This window comes from Pleurodeles waltl, chromosome 3_1 (genome assembly GCF_031143425.1).
Source record: "Pleurodeles waltl isolate 20211129_DDA chromosome 3_1, aPleWal1.hap1.20221129, whole genome shotgun sequence".
Taxonomy (NCBI): Eukaryota; Metazoa; Chordata; class Amphibia; order Caudata; family Salamandridae; genus Pleurodeles; species Pleurodeles waltl.
In genome coordinates this window covers 1931872720-1931891534 of record NC_090440.1, presented here as the reverse complement: position 1 = coordinate 1931891534, position 18815 = coordinate 1931872720, and the positions used below count along the sequence as shown (strand labels likewise).

The following is an 18815-nucleotide window of genomic DNA, read 5'->3' as shown; positions in this document are numbered from 1 at the left end:
CATTCCTTGGCTTGACTGGGTACTACAGGAGGTTTGTGAAGGGATATGGATCCATTGTGACAGCCCTCACTGAGCTCACCTCCAAGAAAATGCCCAAGAAAGTGAACTGGACTGTGGACTGCCAACAGGCCTTTGACACCCTGAAACAGGCAATGTGCTCAGCACCAGTTCTCAAAGCTCCAGATTATTCTAAGCAGTTCATTGTGCAGACTGATGCCTCTGAACATGGGATAGGGGCAGTTTTGTCCCAAACAAATGATGATGGCCTTGACCAGCCTGTTGCTTTCATTAGCAGGAGGTTACTCCCCAGGGAGCAGCGTTGGAGTGCCATTGAGAGGGAGGCCTTTGCTGTGGTCTGGTCCCTGAAGAAGCTGAGACCATACCTCTTTGGGACTCACTTCCTAGTTCAAACTGACCACAGACCTCTCAAATGGCTGATGCAAATGAAAGGTGAAAATCCTAAACTGTTGAGGTGGTCCATCTCCCTACAGGGAATGGACTTTATAGTGGAACACAGACCTGGGACTGCCCATGCCAATGCAGATGGCCTTTCCAGGTTCTTCCACTTAGAAAATGAAGACTCTCTTGGGAAAGGTTAGTCTCATCCTCTTTCGTTTGGGGGGGGGTTGTGTAAGGAAATGCCTCCTTGGCATGGTTGCCCCCTGACTTTTTGCCTTTGCTGATGCTATGTTTACAATTGAAAGTGTGCTGAGGCCTGCTAACCAGGCCCCAGCACCAGTGTTCTTTCCCTAACCTGTACTTTTGTATCCGCAATTGGCAGACCCTGGCATCCAGATAAGTCCCTTGTAACTGGTACTCTAGTACCAAGGGCCCTGATGCCAAGGAAGGTCTCTAAGGGCTGCAGCATGTCTTATGCCACCCTGGAGACCTCTCACTCAGCACAGACACACTGCTTACCAGCTTGTGTGTGCTAGTGAGGACAAAACGAGTAAGTCGACATGGCACTCCCCTCAGGGTGCCATGCCAGCCTCTCACTGCCTATGCAGTATAGGTAAGACACCCCTCTAGCAGGCCTTACAGCCCTAAGGCAGGGTGCACTATACCATAGGTGAGGGTACCAGTGCATGAGCATGGTACCCCTACAGTGTCTAAACAAAACCTTAGACATTGTAAGTGCAGGGTAGCCATAAGAGTATATGGTCTGGGAGTCTGTCAAACACGAACTCCACAGCACCATAATGGCTACACTGAAAACTGGGAAGTTTGGTATCAAACTTCTCAGCACAATAAATGCACACTGATGCCAGTGTACATTTTATTGTAAAATACACCACAGAGGGCACCTTAGAGGTGCCCCCTGAAACTTAACCGACTATCTGTGTAGGCTGACTAGTTTTAGCAGCCTGCCACAAACCGAGACATGTTGCTGGCCCCATGGGGAGAGTGCCTTTGTCACTCTGAGGCCAGTAACAAAGCCTGCACTGGGTGGAGATGCTAACACCTCTCCCAGGCAGGAATTGTCACACCTGGCGGTGAGCCTCAAAGGCTCACCTCCTTTGTGCCAACCCAGCAGGACACTCCAGCTAGTGGAGTTGCCCGCCCCCTCCGGCCAGGCCCCACTTTTGGCGGCAAGACCGGAGAAAATAATGAGAATAACAAGGAGGAGTCACTGGCCAGTCAGGACAGCCCCTAAGGTGTCCTGAGCTGAGGTGACTAACTTTTAGAAATCCTCCATCTTGCAGATGGAGGATTCCCCCAATAGGGTTAGGATTGTGACCCCCTCCCCTTGGGAGGAGGCACGAAGAGGGTGTACCCACCCTCAGGGCTAGTAGCCATTGGCTACTAACCCCCCAGACCTAAACACGCCCTTAAATTTAGTATTTAAGGGCTACCCTGAACCCTAGAAAATTAGATTCCTGCAACAAGAAGAAGGACTGCCCAGCTGAAAACCCCTGCAGCGGAAGACCAGAAGACGACAACTGCCTTGGCTCCAGAAACTCACCGGCCTGTCTCCTGCCTTCCAAAGATCCTGCTCCAGCGACGCCTTCCGAAGGGACCAGCGACCTCGACATCCTCTGAGGACTGCCCCTGCTTCGAAAAGACAAGAAACTCCCGAGGACAGCGGACCTGCTCCAAGAAAAGCTGCAACTTTGTTTCCAGCAGCTTTAAAGAACCCTGCAAGCTCCCCGCAAGAAGCGTGAGACTTGCAACACTGCACCCGGCGACCCCGACTCGGCTGGTGGAGACCCGACACCTCAGGAGGGACCCCAGGACTACTCTGATACTGTGAGTACCAAAACCTGTCCCCCCTGAGCCCCCACAGCGCCGCCTGCAGAGGGAATCCCGAGGCTTCCCCTGACCGCGACTCTTTGAATCTAAAGTCCCGACGCCTGGGAGAGACCCTGCACCCGCAGCCCCCAGGACCTGAAGGACCGGACTTTCACTGGAGAAGCGACCCCCAGGAGTCCCTCTCCCTTGCCCAAGTGGAGGTTTCCCCGAGGAACCCCCCCCTTGCCTGCCTGCAGCGCTGAAGAGATCCCGAGATCTCTCATAGACTAACACTGCGAACCCGACGCTTGTTCCTACACTGCACCCGGCCGCCCCCGCGCCGCTGAGGGTGAAATTTCTGTGTGGACTCGTGTCCCCCCCGGTGCCCTACAAAACCCCCCTGGTCTGCCCTCCGAAGACGCGGGTACTTACCTGCAAGCAGACCGGAACCGGGGCACCCCCTTCTCTCCATTCTAGCCTATGTGTTTTGGGCACCACTTTGAACTCTGCACCTGACCGGCCCTGAGCTGCTGGTGTGGTGACTTTGGGGTTGCTCTGAACCCCCAACAGTGGGCTACCTTGGACCAAGAACTGAACCCTGTAAGTGTCTTACTTACCTGGTAAAACTAATCAAAACTTACCTCCCCTAGGAACTGTGAAAATTGCACTGTGTCCACTTTTAAAACAGCTATTTGTCAATAACTTGAAAAGTATACATGCAATTTTGATGATTTGAAGTTCCTAAAGTACTTACCTGCAATACCTTTCGAATGAGAGATTATATGTAGAATTTGAACCTGTGGTTCTTAAAATAAACTAAGAAAATATATTTTTCTATATAAAAACCTATTGGCTGGATTTGTCTCTGAGTGTGTGTACCTCATTTATTGTCTATGTGTATGTACAACAAATGCTTAACACTACTCCTTGGATAAGCCTACTGCTCGACCACACTACCACAAAATAGAGCATTAGTATTATCTATTTTTAACCACTATTTTACCTCTAAGGGGAACCCTTGGACTCTGTGCATGCTATTCCTTACTTTGAAATAGCACATACAGAGCCAACTTCCTACAGGGGGGACCTCTGGATCCTCTCTGCAGGTGTTGCTGTGGGGGTGCAGGGAGGTCGACTCAGTGTCCCCATCGTTGAAGTTGCCTTGGGGTCCTCTCTGCAGAATTGGTTCTTCTGGACAATAGCCAGGGGTGTCGGGTGCAGAGTGTTGGGGACTCACGCTTCCGGAGTGAGGCTGGAGCCCCTTTAAAGATGGTTGTATCTTTGTTTCTTGGACAGAGCCGCTGTCCACTGGAGTTTCTTGGTCTTTTGGGTGAATGACAGTCCTCTGAGTCCTCAGAGGTCACTGGTCACGTTGGATGCGTCGCTGTGCTGGTTCTTGGAGTCTGGAGACAGGCTGGTGGGGCTGGGGCAAAGTCAGTTTTCGTCTCCGTCACCTCTGCAGGGCTTTCAGGTCAGCAGTCCTTCTTGTTTCAGGTCTTCAGGAATCTGAGTTCCTGGGTTCAGGGTTGCCCCTAAATACTCAATTTAGGGGTGTGTTTAGGTCTGGTGGGCAGTAGCCAATGGCTACTGATCTGGAGGGTGGCTACACTCTCTTTGTGCCTCCTCCCTATGGGGAGGGGGCACATTCCTAATCCTATTGAGGGGGAATCCTCCAAAGCAAGATGGAGGATTTCCTAAGGCAGGGGTCACCTCAGCTCAGGACACCTTAGGGGCAGCCCCGACTTGTGGGTGACTCCTCCTTATTTTTCTCATTATCTCCTCCAGACTTGCCACCAAACGTGGGGGCTGTGTTCGCAGGGGTGGGCATCTCCACTAGCTGGAGTGCCCTGGGGCACTCTAACACCAGGCTTGAGCCTTTGAGGCTCACCACCAGGTGTTACAGTTCCTGTAGGGGGGGATACGTGAAGCACCTCCACCCAGTACAGGCTTTGTTCCTGGCAACAGAGTGACAAAGGCACTCACCCCATGTGGCCAGAAACCCGTCTGGATGTGGCAGGCTGGCAGAAACTAGTCAGCCTTACACTAGCAGTTGGACTGGTATACAAGGGGCATCTCTAAGAAGCCCTCTGTGTGCCTTCTTCAATAAATCCCACACTGGCATCAGTGTGGATTTATTATGCTGAGAAGTTTGATACCAAACTTCCCAGTAGTCAGTGTAGCCATTATGGAACTGTGGAGTTCATGTTTGACAAACTCCCAGACCATATACTCTTTATGGCTATCCTGCACTTACAATGTCTAAGATTTGGCTTAGACACTCTAGGGGCATAGAGCTCATGCAACTATGCCCTCACCTGTGGTATAGTGCACCACCAGCACACAAGCTGTGAGGCAGTGTGCATGTGCTGAGTAAGGGGTGGGTGGCATAGTACATGCTGCAGCCGTTAGAGACCTTCCCTGACCACAGGGCCCTTGGTACCAGGGGAACCAGTTGCAAGGGACTTATCTGTGTGCCAGGGCTGTGCGAATTGTTGAGACAAAGGTATAGTTTAGGGAAAGAACACTGGTGCTGGAGCCTGGTTATCAGGGTCCCAGCACACTTTCAATCATAACTAGCATCAACAAAAGGCAAAACGTTAGGGGGTAGCTATGCTATGAGAGGCATTTTCCTACAGTACAGTTGACCCTTATTAGTTTACAAGGGTAAAATTAACAATCTCAATGTGGGTGAACAGATAGGCTTATCAGAGGGTAGTACTAATCATTTGTTGGACACAGCCAAATGAGACACACTCACAAGAAGGAACTCGAGATCAATGTTTAGAAAAATAATTTTATATTATGTTTCAACACCAGAATACTTTCAAGAAGGTAAGTACTGTTGGAATTTTGTATCAACTTACAAGTAGCACTTTTACTCAAATGCACTTTAACACAGAAAATGTTCCAATGTACTTTTATTGCACAATGGTCCTTGCAAATGGTTTGTGAAGGTCCCCAGTGGAATATAGGGTGCTAGGTGTGCAAAGTCACAAGCAATACCAGTGATACAGTTTTACCTGCCCTGGATATCCGGGTGCAGTGGTACCAGTTGAGTCGTGTGTCTTGCATACAACAAGGTTTGCAACAAGGAGGGGCACCTAGAAAGAGAGCAAGGGGGGACTTGGGGGCTTGGTTGGTGGGGTCCTGGGAGCAAGAGAACACCACTGCATGTCATGGACTTGGGCGGGGGAACACGGGTGCAGCAGGTCTTTGTCATCTATGCTCCTGTGTCAAGGAGCTCACAGTTCTTTGGGGGACCTGCAAGAAGAGGGACAAACCAATGTAGCTGGTTGATTCTGGAAGATGTCCTCTGCAATGCGGACGTCCCTCGATGGCTGGTCTTTGGATGCGATGCTGGAATCCGGATTGGACCTCAACAAACCTTGGTAGTTGCAAAGGATCTGATATCCCAGGTATTGGTGCAGCTTGGCACCAGTTGATTCTGATGTTATCTCACTTGGTGGGGAGACCTCTTGGAGCATGGTGACCTTGCCTAGACGACTGCTGCAGTGGTGGACCCAGTGGTCAGTGAATTGGGCGCTGCGGTTGGTGCCTGCAGGGAAGTGGCTACTCCACTCCAAGAGATGATGACAGGCTGGTGAACCTCCAAGGCTTTTGGAGTTCCCACAGCTGCAGGATGAGTCGCGATATCATGACTGTCGGGACAGGAGCATGTAGGCAGGCAGGGTTTTGCGCCAAAAGTCCACCAGTCGTCCACAGTTCTCGTTCTTTAAGCTTTTCTTTGCCCTTCTTCTACTTTGGGTCAGATAAATCTGCTCTTCTGGTGTCAGTGGGCCATCTAAATGCTTAATTTAGGGGAGTATGACCCCCCTAAAGGACCATTTCCTCTGAGAAGTGGGCATAACCCTGTCCCATAATTCCCAGTTCCACCAATAACAAGATGGTGGACTCCTTCCTTGGGTGTTTATTTCAGGTAGCCCACCATAGGAGTATGGTTAGCCCAGGTGGTACACGCTTACAGCCCAACTAATTTTCCTGCCTGTTCTGGTGCAAAGTGGGCCTCAGGGCAGAGGGGGAGAGCTACGGTTGCATACCAAGCACGGCAGGGATAACACTTTCCTCCAGAGCAGGCATTGTTTCTAGTCTAAGAGAGCAGGCCCTCACCTCCAAAGGGCCAGAAATGTCTATGATAGTAGGCTAGTCGTAACCAGTCAACCAGCACACCAAGAGACTAGTAGAGTATCAGATGCACCTCTAAGGTGCCCTCTGGGTGCAATTCATAATAAGTCTAAGACTGGCATCAGTCTGGACCACCGGTTTCAGTGTAGGCATTGTGTTGCTGGGGAACTCGTAATGCAGAGTGTCAAGTACGTCCCCCAAGATGGCTTCCCTGTTCACTTGCAATGTCCAGCAATTAAACTAGACATCACAGGGGCATATCTGCTTGAGCAGATGTTTCTTCACATCAGATATAATGCACCCTGCCTTAGGGCTTTAAGACCTGCTGAAGGGGTGACCTACATATATTTAGATGCAGTGAATATGGCATGGCACACAATGTGTGTGCCATGCTGTGTTTTCACCTGGCGTGTACCAGAACACACAGACTGCAATGGCAGCTGTGTGCAACTTTTTTTGGGAGGGTCCGTGACGGTGGCACAATGTGTGGTGCAGCCTCAAGGACCCTCTCTACTACCTAAGCCCTATAAGTACTAGGGGTACTATTTACCAGGGACTTACAGAGGTAGAGGAGGGTGTGCCAATTGTGCACATTTTATTCGTTTTAGGGAACGAGCACGGGCACTTGGGACCTGTTTAGAAGGGATCCAAGTTCATGTCAGTCGAAAAACCTCAGCACCAGCAAGCAAAAAAGTGGGGGTGGCCATGTCAAAAGGGGCACTTTCCTCCTTCAGAATACTCTGGGTCGCTCATATGGACCACTAAAGGATCTCTTCTGACTTTGGCGCCAGCTGTTCCTTGGGAGGACACAGGGGCCAATAGAGCCTGTGGCCAGGGCCGGACTGGGGAACCAAAAGCAGTCCTGGCAAAAAAGCTCCACCGTGCCCTGGTACCTTCCTCGCTTTACTCTGTGTAAGAAAATGCCTCCTTGGCATGGTTACCCCCTGACTTTTTGCCTTTGCTGATGCTAAGTTATGATTTGAAAGTGTGCTGGGACCTGCTAACCAGGCCCCAGCACCAGTGTTCTTTTCCTAACCTGTACCTTTGTTTCCACAATTGGCACACCCTGGCATCCAGGTAAGTCCCTTGTAACTGGTACCCCTGGTACCAAGGGCCCTGATGCCAGGGAAGGTCTCTAAGGGCTGCAGCATGTCTTATGCCACCGTGGGAACCCCTCACTCAGCACAGAAACACTGCTTGCCAGCTTGTGTTTGCTAGTGGGGATAAAAAGACTAAGTCGACATGGCACTCCCCTCAGGGTGCCATGCCAACCTCACACTGCCTATGAAGTATAGATAAGTCACCCCTCTAGCAGGCCTTACAGCCTTAAGGCAGGGTGCACTATACCATAGGTGAGGGCATAAGTGCATGAGCACTATGCCCCTACAGTGTCTAAGCAAAACCTTAGACATTGTAAGTGCAGGGAAGCCATAAGAGTAAATGGTCGGGGAGTCTGTCATGCACGAACGCCACAGCACCATAATGGCTACACTGAAAACTGTGAAGTTTGGTATCAAACTTCTCAGCACAATAAATGCACACTGATGTCAGTGTACATTTTATTGTAACATACACCCCAGAGGGCACCTTATAGGTGCCACCTGAAACCTTAACCAACTACCCATGTAGGCTGACTGGTTTTAGCAGCCTGCCACACTCCAGACATGTTGCTGGCCACATGGGGAGAGTGCCTTTGTCACTCTGTGGCTAGTAAAGCCTGTACTGGGTGGAGATGCTTATCACCTCCCCCTGCAGGAACTGTAACACCTGGCGTTGAGCCTCAAAGGCTCACCCCCTTTGTTACAGCACCCCGGGGCACTCTAGCTAGTGGAGTTGCCCGCCCCCTATGGCCACGGCCCCACTTTTGGCGGCCAGGCCGGAGGAGATAATGAGAAAAACAAGGAGGAGTCACTGGCCAGTCAGGACAGCCCCTAAGGTGTCCTGAGCTGAGGTGACTCTGACTTTTAGAAATCCTCCATCTTGCAGATGGAGGATTCCCCCAATAGGGATAGGAATGGGCCCCCCTCCCCTCAGGCCATTGGCTACTAACCCCCCAGACCTAAACACACCCCTAAATTCTGTATTTAGGGGCTCCCCAGAACCTAGGAACTCAGATTCCTGCAACCTAAGAAGAAGGGGACTGCTGAGCTGAAAAACCTGCAGAGAAGACGGAGACACCAACTGCTTTGGCCCCAGCTCTAACGGCCTGTCTCCCCCCTTCTAATGACACTGCTCCAGTGACGCGTTCCCAGGGTCCAGCAACCTCTGAAGCCTCAGAGGACTACCCTGCATCTAGAAGGACCAAGAACTCCAGAGGACAGCGGCTCTGTTCACCAAAGACTGCAACTTTGCAACAAAGAAGCAACTTTGAAACAACACACGTTTCCCGCCGGAAGCGTGAGACTTTGCACTCCGCACCCGACGCCCCCGGCTCGACTTGTGGAGAACAAACACCACAGGGAGGACTCCCCGGCGACTACGAGACCGTGAGTAGCCAGAGTTGAGCCCCCTGAGGCCCCACAGCGACACCTCCCGAGGCTCCCCCTGACCGCAACTGCCTGCTTCAAAGACCCGACGCCTGGTAAAGACTCTGCACCCGCAGCCCCCAGGACCTGAAGGATCCGACCTCCAGTGCAAGAGCGACCCCCAGGTGGCCCTCTCCCTTGCCCAGGTGGTGGCTACCCCGAGGAGCCATCCCCCCCCCTCCCCGTCTGCATCGCTGAAGAGACCCCTTGGTCTCCCATTGATTTCTATTGCGAACCCAACGCTTGTTTGCACACTGCACCCGGCCACCCCCCGTGCCGCTGAGGGTGTACTTTCTGTGTGGACTTGTGTCCCCCCCGGTGCCCTACAAAACCCCCCTGGTCTGCCCCCCGATGACGCGGGAACTTACCTGCTGGCAGACTGGAACCGGGGCACCCCCTTCTCCATTGAAGCCTAAGCGTTTTGTGCACCACTTTGACCTCTGCACCTGACCGGCCCTGAGCTGCTGGTGTGGTAAATTTGGAGTTGCCCTGAACCCCCACCGGAGGGCTACCTTGGACCCAAACTTGAACCCCATAGGTGGTTTACTTACCTGCAAAAACTAACAAACACTTACCTCCCCCAGAAACTGTTGAAAATTGCACAGTGTCTAGTTTTAAAATAGCTATATGTCATTTATGCGAAAACTGTATATGCTATTTTGCTAATTCAAAGTTCCTAAAGTTCCTACATGAAATACCTTTCATTTGAAGTATTACTTGTAAATCTTGAACCTGTGGTTCTTAAAATAAACTAAGAAAATATATTTTTTCTATACAAAAACCTATTGGCCTGGAATTGTCTCTGAGTGTGTGTTCCTCATTTATTGCCTGTGTGTGTACAACAAATGCTTAACACTACTCCTCTGATAAGCCTATTGCTCGACCACACTACCACAAAATAGAGCATTAGAATTATCTCTTTTTGCCACTATCTTACCTCTAAGGGGAACCCTTGGACTCTGTGCATACTATTCCTTACTTTGAAATAGTGCATACAGAGCCAACTTCCTACACTCTTTCTCTTACCATTCACCCATTTCATCTCCCTCTTCTCCATCTGATCACTCGTGCTTTCGCCCCCTGCTTCTTCCCCTTATTCTCAGAAGCTGAGGGATAAGTGACAGATGTACCAGAAGCAGTCCTGTACTTTCAGAAGTGTCCTCCAATGGGGAAATGCCAGATGGCATAAAAGGCCAGTCCAGTCCTGCTGGTGCAGCACCACTGGTGAGGGGCCAATGAGTGAAGATCTGTGTCAGAATGGATCCGGCCAGTGCCCGAGGTATGGCTAGTGGAATGAAATTGATACTTGGTGCCAGGTGATGATCCACTAGCAGGATCCCAAGCGGAGACCCAAACAGTCCCCTGGGACCTAAGCACACCAGAAGAAAGTGACGCACAATGCAACATCTCTTTGAGTAAAAGGGTTATGTCAGACCCTGGTACCAAGAATTCCGATAATCTGGCATTTGCACCATTAAAGGCACTGGCAGTGGTGGAACTGGAAAGGGCCTTGGAGCTGATGCTGCTGGAAGCGGTCTTTCAGGTGGCAGCATATCCACCAGCTGCAGCTCCAAAGTTAACTCAGCTGGGGGCAGAATAGGTAGACATAACTTACCTTTCGACCTGAATGGGCATTGATAAGACTCTCCTCGTTGCTTCCTATTTATGTGTTTCCTCTCTTTTTCTCTGAATAAGTTAGAGAAATGCGAGGAATGAGATTTGAACAAAGACCTCAATATCAAGCACTTACGGATGCCTGAAGTTCACCATGGGTACGAGCCATAAACAGTTCAGCCTTACATTCTTTTGTTGCCTTGGGGTTCATGTTGAGGCACTGCTTGCACAACCTTGAGTCATGCCTCGACCCAAGGCACCACTGGCAAACCTCTTGGGGTTCAGTAATGACCATTAAGCATCCAACCCAGCACACTGACACTGGTTCCCTTTTTTTCACATCTTTCAGCCTGGGTCCAGTGCTTCTCTCCAGTAATTTACTCAAAGAATTTTCTTACTAAAACTTTTTCAACTTTTCAGTGTAGAGTTCAAGGAATGTCATATCACAGAATGTCAGGGGTCAAGCCAGATCGTTATTGTGCAAATCAAATGTCCATATATTTACTGAAGGATAATACACACAAAATCCAAGGAGACAATAACAGAATGATTAAATATGTCAAAATGATAAGACCGGAAAAGTGTTTAGGAGTGTATGGAGGTTAGTTGATTTGAAACATACAGTAATGCAATTGGATCATATTAGGGCCAAATTGTTAGATGTTTGAGGACATGAATTTGAGTTTATGCTTAGATTCTTCTGAAAGGAACTTACTCAACCATCTTCTGTTAACAAGTTCAGACTGAGTACAGAGACAAAAAGGTGGTTTCCCATTTAATACACTAGTCTAATAAGAACACAAACTGAAAAAACACATGCAATCCCAAGAGTCACAATACATCCAGGAGCTTTTCCTGCAGTACCCTGGTCATTCTCACCCATCCACGCCTTTCATGTCGATGCAGATCTCAATAGAGAGAAGACCTTCCTCCTCAGCTAGGCACATCTTCAGGAACTGATCATCCCTCAACTCCTTAACTGGTTTATTCTTCAGGTACTTGAAGGAATAGGCATAGTGTGCTTCATCAATTTCCTGGAGCAAGAAAAAAGGAAGATTGCACAGGGGCTCATAAGAAGAAAGTTTCAACAGGTCTACTAGAGAATTGCTTAGATCTACTAAAGCCCAAGGGAGAAAATATTAGAAAGGCTCACAAAATTAAAAATGCTAGCCAAAATTATTTTTTAACTGGTGAGTTACTGAACATTTCAAAATGTTTTCCACAAGTGCCTGCAGAAAATTGTGAAACAAGAGTACAATCTACTACACTCCCAGTGTACATCTTCCATTAAGATATATTCCTTACATATATTTCTAAAAGGTACACTGAAGAGACCAAGATACGTGCTTCACAAGTGTATGTTGAGTAAGTGTTCGGGAGAAAGGCTGAAACCCAGGAATACGTATCTGTGACCTAACCCAGGAGAGCGCTTAAGCAGAACACAGACATAAATGAGTTTGTGCTGTGGTACCTGAATGATGAAAGCGAAGTACAACTAAGACACCTTCAAACAGGAAGCAGTTTTCTTACAGCCGTTTGGCACTGCACAAAGAAACTACTATTGAGAAAGAAAGCCTTGAGGAAAAAGGAAAATTGTGCTTTACAGGTTGAGCAGGGCCTAAAGGAGACAAGGGAACGTGGAAATATAAAAAAAACACTCTGGTGTACTTTGGGTACCAATGGGGTGGGGGATTCAGAGCCAAGTAATGGCCCTAATCCAGCTAATTAAAAAAAAAAAAAATGAAGGTGGGATCCTTTTTCAATTTGAAAAAGAGGTACTGGACCATATCTTGCATGGGTAAGGGCATTTAACACTGATGTCCCAGAGGCACCATTAGACCATTTCATGGTTGTTTACTAGTGATGCCACAATAGTCTTGCACTCGATGAAAAATAGCCAAGAGATTCCCTTTAGGTCTTGACTGGCTCTACATAGTTAGAATGAGCAGTCATGGCTTGCTCCAGGAGCTGGAGAAGTTTATCAACGCAGATCACAGAAGGGCCTAAGAGAGTATCCAATAACTTAATTGTCCTGCTAGAGCTTTACAAAAAGAATACTAAGAGTAATACACTCCAAGTTAGGATAAGTGCAGAACAATCAGATGTCCTCAGGCTTTCTGGGTCCACATTACAACTGCAAACATTACCACAGCTCTCATAGGCTACATTTCTGGCTAACTCTGAGCCATGTGGCCTATGTTTTCCTATGAAGGATGCTTTAGATCACTTTGTCAGACATACGTGAGTCCCTTGGTAAAAGACAAGGGAGACTGGTGGGATACAGTCATTGATTTTAGTAACCCATATGTACTCTGAACGTACTACAAGTGACCCTCAAGGATGCTTCCAAAAACAAAAGCTTACTGACCTATGGTAACAATATTTCTAGTGGATACATTATGCTCATGTAGATTCTTCACCTTTAAAAGATACAACAGACACCAAACTGGATCCAGAAACATCCCCCTGAACAATACTTCTTCAGCGTCACCAGGTGGCAACGTGTTTTCGGCCATGACTCCACACGCCTGATATGACTACATTGCAGTGGTTCTTGGTACTCTGGTCTATATTGCATCAAGGCTTTCATAGAGCACCCAAGATAGCATTAAGCCAATTGAGATCTTACTAATGGCATTTAAGCAGAGAGCAGGAGAGAAGGCATTTAAGAATATGCAGAAAGATCATTACCAAAGGTAGGTAATTTTTTTCTTTTGATGGATTTTTCTTTCTGCAGATTCATCCCCTTATGAATGAGTGCCAAATCAATACCCTCTGGGAGGTGCAATTAAATAGTGCTGTTTATTCAAGAAAGCCATGCAGCACAACCCAGACAAAGTACTGCCTCACAGCTGAAGCATGCAGTGACGGATAATGTTTAGTTAATGTGGGCAGGGATGACCCCCACAGCTGACCAGGAGATGTCAACTAGCAGACACCCAAAGTAAAAGCAGGAGAAGCAACAATGCCACTAGTGTAATGGGCATGACAACACTACAGAGGGTATTTCTTAGCCATGGCAACAGCAGAGCTAGATACAGAGGATAACCCAGAACACAATGGTGCATTTGGACACCTGCTTGCTCTTACTGGCCTTGGAAAGGACCACAAACATCTTATCATCCACTCTGTCCTGTTGAATGTAGTCAACGTATAAGGATAGAACATGACTGAGATCCAGACGATAAAGCCACTCCTTGTTGGCTGAATGAGGAGGGAGAAGAAAGATGCAAGAGTGATGGACTGGCCCATGTGGAAAGGACATACCACATTTGGTAGAAAACTAAGTAGGGTGCAAAGAACCAATTTATTCAGGAAGACACTGTGAATGGTGTTTGAAACTAAATAGCCTGAAGTTTACCAACCCCACAGGCTAAAGTAATTGAAACCAACAAGTCTACAGAGTGAGGAGTGACACTAGGCACTTGTGATGGAAAATGTCTCCCTGTTGCAGTTACCCCCCCACTTTTTGCCTGATATTGATGCTGACTTGACTGAGAAGTGTGCTGGGACCCTGCTAACCAGGCCCCAGCACTAGTGTTCTTTCACCTAAAATGTATCATTGTTTCCACCACTGGCACACAGATAAGTCCCTTGTAAAAGGTACTAGTGGTAACAAGGGCCCTGTGACCAGGGAAGGTCTCTAAGGGCTGCAGCATGTGTTGTGCCACCCTTAGGGACCCCTCACCTAACACATACACACTGCCATTGCAGATTGTGTGTTTTGGTGGGTAGAAAAAGGCAAAGTCGACATGGCATCCCCCTTAGGGTGCCATGCACACAAAATACTGCCTGTGGCATAGGTAAGTCACCTTTCTAGCAAACCTTACAGGCCTAAGGCAGGGTGCACTATACCACAGGTGAGGGCATAGCTGCATGAGCAATATGCCCCTACAGTGTCTAAGTCCATTCTGAGACATTGTAAGTACAGTGTGGCAATATTAAGTATATGATCTGGGAGTTTGTCAAAAACGAACTCCACAGCTCCATAATGGATACATTGGATACTGGGAAGTTTGGTATCAAACTCCACAGAATAATAAAACCACACTCATGCCAGTGTTGGATTTATTACAAAATGCACACAGAGGGCCCCTTAGAAAAAAGCCCCCCTGTAATTTACCCAATCCTGCAGTGTAGGACTGACTGGTCAGTGCCAGCCTGCTGCTGAGACGAGTTTCTGCCCCCCTGGGGTGAGAGCCTTTGTGCTCTCTGAGGACAGAAACAAAGCCTGCTCTGGGTGGAGGTGCTTCACACCTCCCCCTGCAGGAACTTCTGCCACTTCTGGCAGCAAGGCCAGAGGAGATAATGAGAAAAATAAGGAGGAGTCACTGGCCAGTCAGGACAGCCCCTAAGGTGTCCTGAGCTGAGGTGACTCCTGCTTTTAGAAATCCTCCATCTTGCAGATGGAGGATTCCCCCAATAGGATTAGGGATGTGCCCCCCTCCCCTCAGGGAGGAGGCACAAAGAGGGTGCAGCCACCCTCAGGGCTAGTAGCCATTGGCTACTACCCCCCCCCAGAGCTAAACACACCCCTTTACCCAAGACTTGGCACTCTGCACCAGACGCCCCCAGCTCGACTTGTGGAGAACAATCACTTCAGGGAGGACTCCTCCGCGACTGCGAGACCGTGAGTAGCCAGAGTTGACCCCCCTGATCCCCCACAGCGAAGCCTGCAGAGGGAATCCCGAGGCTCCCCCTGACCGCGACTGCCTGCTTCTAAGAACCCGACGCCTGGTAGGGGCACTGCATCCGCAGCCCCCAGGACCTGAAGGATCCGTCCTCCAGTGTAGGAGCGACCCCCAGGTGGCCCTCTCCCTTGCCCAGGTGGTGGCTACCCCAAGGAGCCCCCCCTCCCCCTTTGCCTGCATCGCTGAAGAGACCCCTTGGTCTCCAATTGCTTTCTATTGAAAACCAGACGCTTGTTTGCACACTGCACCCGGCCGCCCCCGTGCTACTGAGGGTGTACTTTCTGTGTAGACGTGTGTCCTCCCCGGTGCCCTACAAAACCCCCCTGGTCTGCCCTCCGAAGACACGGGTACTTACCTGCTGGGAGACTGGAACCGGGGCACCCCCTTCTCCATTGAAGCCTATGCGTTTTGGGCACCACTTTGACCTCCGCACCTGACCGGCCCTGAGCTGCTGGTATGGTAACTTTGGGGTTGCTCTGAACCCCCAACGGTGGGCTACCTTGGACCCAAACTTGAACCCCGTAGGTGGTTTACTTACCTGCAAAAACTAACAAACACTTACCTCCCCCAGGAACTGTTGAAAATTGCACTGTGTCTAGTTTTAAAATAGCTATATGTCATTTATGTGAAAACTGTATATGCTATTTTGCTAATTCAAAGTTCCTAAAGTACCTACCTGCAATACCTTTCATTTGAAGTATTACATGTAAATCTTGAACCTGTGGTTCTTAAAATAAACTAAGAAAATATATTTTTCTATACAAAAACCTATTGGCCTGGAATTGTCTTTGAGTGTGTGTTCCTCATTTATGGCATGTGTGTGTACAACAAATGCTTAACACTACTCCTTTGATAAGCCTACTGCTCAACCACACTATCACAAAATAGAGCATTAGTATTATCTCTTTTTGCCACTATCTTACCTCTAAGGGGAACCCTTGGACTCTGTGCATACTATTCCTTACTTTGAAATAGTGCATACAGAGCCAACTTCCTACAGGTTGTGTAGGAAGTTGGCTCTGTATGTGCTATTTCAAAGTAAGGAATAGCATGCACAGAGTCCAAGGGTTCCCCTTAGAGGTAAAATAGTGGTAAAAAGAGATAATACTAATGCTCTATTTTGTGGTAGTGTGGTCGAGCAGTAGGCTTATCCAAGGAGTAGTGTTAAGCATTTGTTGTACATACACATAGACAATAAATGAGGTACACACACTCAGAGACAAATCCAGCCAATAGGTTTTGTTATAGAAAAATATATTTTCTTAGTTTATTTTAAGAACCACAGGTTCAAATTTAACATGTAATATCTTGTTTGAAAGGTATTGCAGGTAAGTACATTAGGAACTTTGAATTATTTCAATTGCATGTATACTTTTCAAGTTATTGACAAATAGCTGTTTTAAAAGTGGACACTTAGTGCAATTTTCACAGTTCCTGGGGGAGGTAAGTTTTTGTTAGTTTTACCAGGTAAGTACTACACTTACAGGGTTCAGTTCTTGGTCCAAGGTAGCCCACCGTTGGGGGGTTCAGAGCAACCCCAAAGTTACCACACCAGCAGCTCAGGGCCGGTCAGGTGCAGAGTTCAAAGTGGTGCCCAAAACGCATAGGCTTCAATGGAGAGAAGGGGGTGCCCCGGTTCCAGTCTGCCAGCAGGTAAGTACCCGCGTCTTCGGAGGGCAGACCAGGGGGGTTTTGTAGGGCACCGGGGGGGACACAAGCCCACACAGAAATTTCACCCTCAGCGGCGCGGGGGCGGCCGGGTGCAGTGTTAGAACAAGCGTCGGGTTCGCAATGGAAGTCAATGAGAGATCAAGGGATCTCTTCAGCGCTGCAGGCAGGCAAGGGGGGGCTTCCTCGGGGAAACCTCCACTTGGGCAAGGGAGAGGGACTCCTGGGGGTCACGTCTGCAGTGAAAGTCCGGTCCTTCAGGTCCTGGGGGCTGCGGGTGCAGGGTCTTTTCCAGGCTTCGGGACTTAGGTTTCAGAGAGTCGCGGTCAGGGGAAGCCTCGGGATTCCCTCTGCAGGCGGCGCTGTGGGGGCTCAGGGGGGACAGGTTTTGGTACTCACAGTCGTAGAGTAGTCCGGGGGTCCTCCCTGAGGTGTTGGTTCTCCACCAGCCGAGTCGGGGTCGCCGGGTGCACTGTTGCAAGTCTCACGCTTCTTACGGGGAGATTGCAGGGTTCTTTAAAGCTGCTCCTTTGGATAAAGTTGCAGTCTTTTTGGAGCAGGTCCGCTGTCCTCGGGAGCTTCTTGTCGTCGTCGAAGCAGGGCAGTCCTCAGAGGATGCAGAGGTCGCTGGTCCCTTTGGAAGGCGTCGCTGGAGCAGAGTTCTTTGGAAGGCAGGAGACAGGCCGGTGAGTTTCTGGAGCCAAGGCAGTTGTTGTCTTCTGGTCTTCCTCTGCAGGGGTTTTCAGCTAGGCAGTCCTTCTTGTTGTTGCAGGAATCTAGTTTCTAGGTTCAGGGAGAGCCCTTAAATACTAAATTTAAGGGCGTGTTTAGGTCTGGGGAGTTAGTAGCCAATGGCTACTAGCCCTGAGGGTGAGTACACCCTCTTTGTGCCTCCTCCCAAGGGGAGGGGGTCACATCCCTAACCCTATTGGGGGAATCCTCCATCTGCAAGATGGAGGATTTCTAAAAGTTAGAGTCACCTCAGCTCAGGATACCTTAGGGGCTGTCCTGACTGGCCAGTGACTCCTCCTTGTTATTCTCATTATTTTCTCCGGCCTTGCCGCCAAAAGTGGGGGCCGGGGCCGGAGGGGGCGGGCAACTCCACTAGCTGGAGTGTCCTGCGGTGCTGTGACAAAGGGGCGAGCCTTTGAGGCTCACCGCCAGGTGTTACAGCTCCTGCCTGGGGGAGGTGTTAGCATCTCCACCCAGTGCAGGCTTTGTTACTGGCCTCAGAGTGACAAAGGCACTCTCCCCATGGGGCCAGCAACATGTCTCTAGTGTGGCAGGCTGCTGGAACCAGTCAGCCTACACAGATAGTCGGTTAAGTTTCAGGGGGCACCTCTAAGGTGCCCTCTGTGGTGTATTTTACAATAAAATGTACACTGGCATCAGTGTGCATTTATTGTGCTGAGAAGTTTGATACCAAACTTCCCAGTTTTCAGTGTAGCCATTATGGTGCTGTGGAGTTCGTGTAAAACAGACTCCCAGACCATATACTCTTATGGCTACCCTGCACTTACAATGTCTAAGGTTTTGCTTAGACACTGTAGGGGCACAGTGCTCATGCACTGGTACCCTCACCTATGGTATAGTGCACCCTGCCTTAGGGCTGTAAGGCCTGCTAGAGGGGTGTCTTACCTATACTGCATAGGCAGTGAGAGGCTGGCATGGCACCCTGAGGGGAGTGCCATGTCGACTTACTCATTTTGTTCTCACTAGCACACACAAGCTGGTAAGCAGTGTGTCTGTGCTGGGTGAGGGGTCTCTAGGGTGGCATAATACATGCTGCAGCCCTTAGAGACCTTCCCTGGCATTAGGGCCCTTGGTACCAGAGGTACCAATTACAAGGGACTTATCTGGATGCCAGGGTGTGCCAATTGGGGAATCAAAAGTACAGGTTAGGGAAAGAACACTGGTGCTGGGGCCTGGTTAGCAGGCCTCAGCA

At 49.2% G+C, this 18815-nt stretch overlaps 1 protein-coding gene across 3 annotated transcripts in view; it reads right to left on the bottom strand.

The window, feature by feature from the left end:
- SUPT6H (SPT6 homolog, histone chaperone and transcription elongation factor) overlaps positions 1–18815 on the bottom strand; it is an 893672-nt gene that overhangs the window by 525671 nt on the left and 349186 nt on the right. For all 3 annotated transcript variants that reach the window (XM_069226188.1, XM_069226189.1, XM_069226190.1), the window contains exon 16: positions 11391–11545. In XM_069226188.1, coding sequence (XP_069082289.1) covers positions 11391–11545 — 155 coding nt within the window. The remainder of the gene's footprint in view (positions 1–11390; positions 11546–18815) is intronic.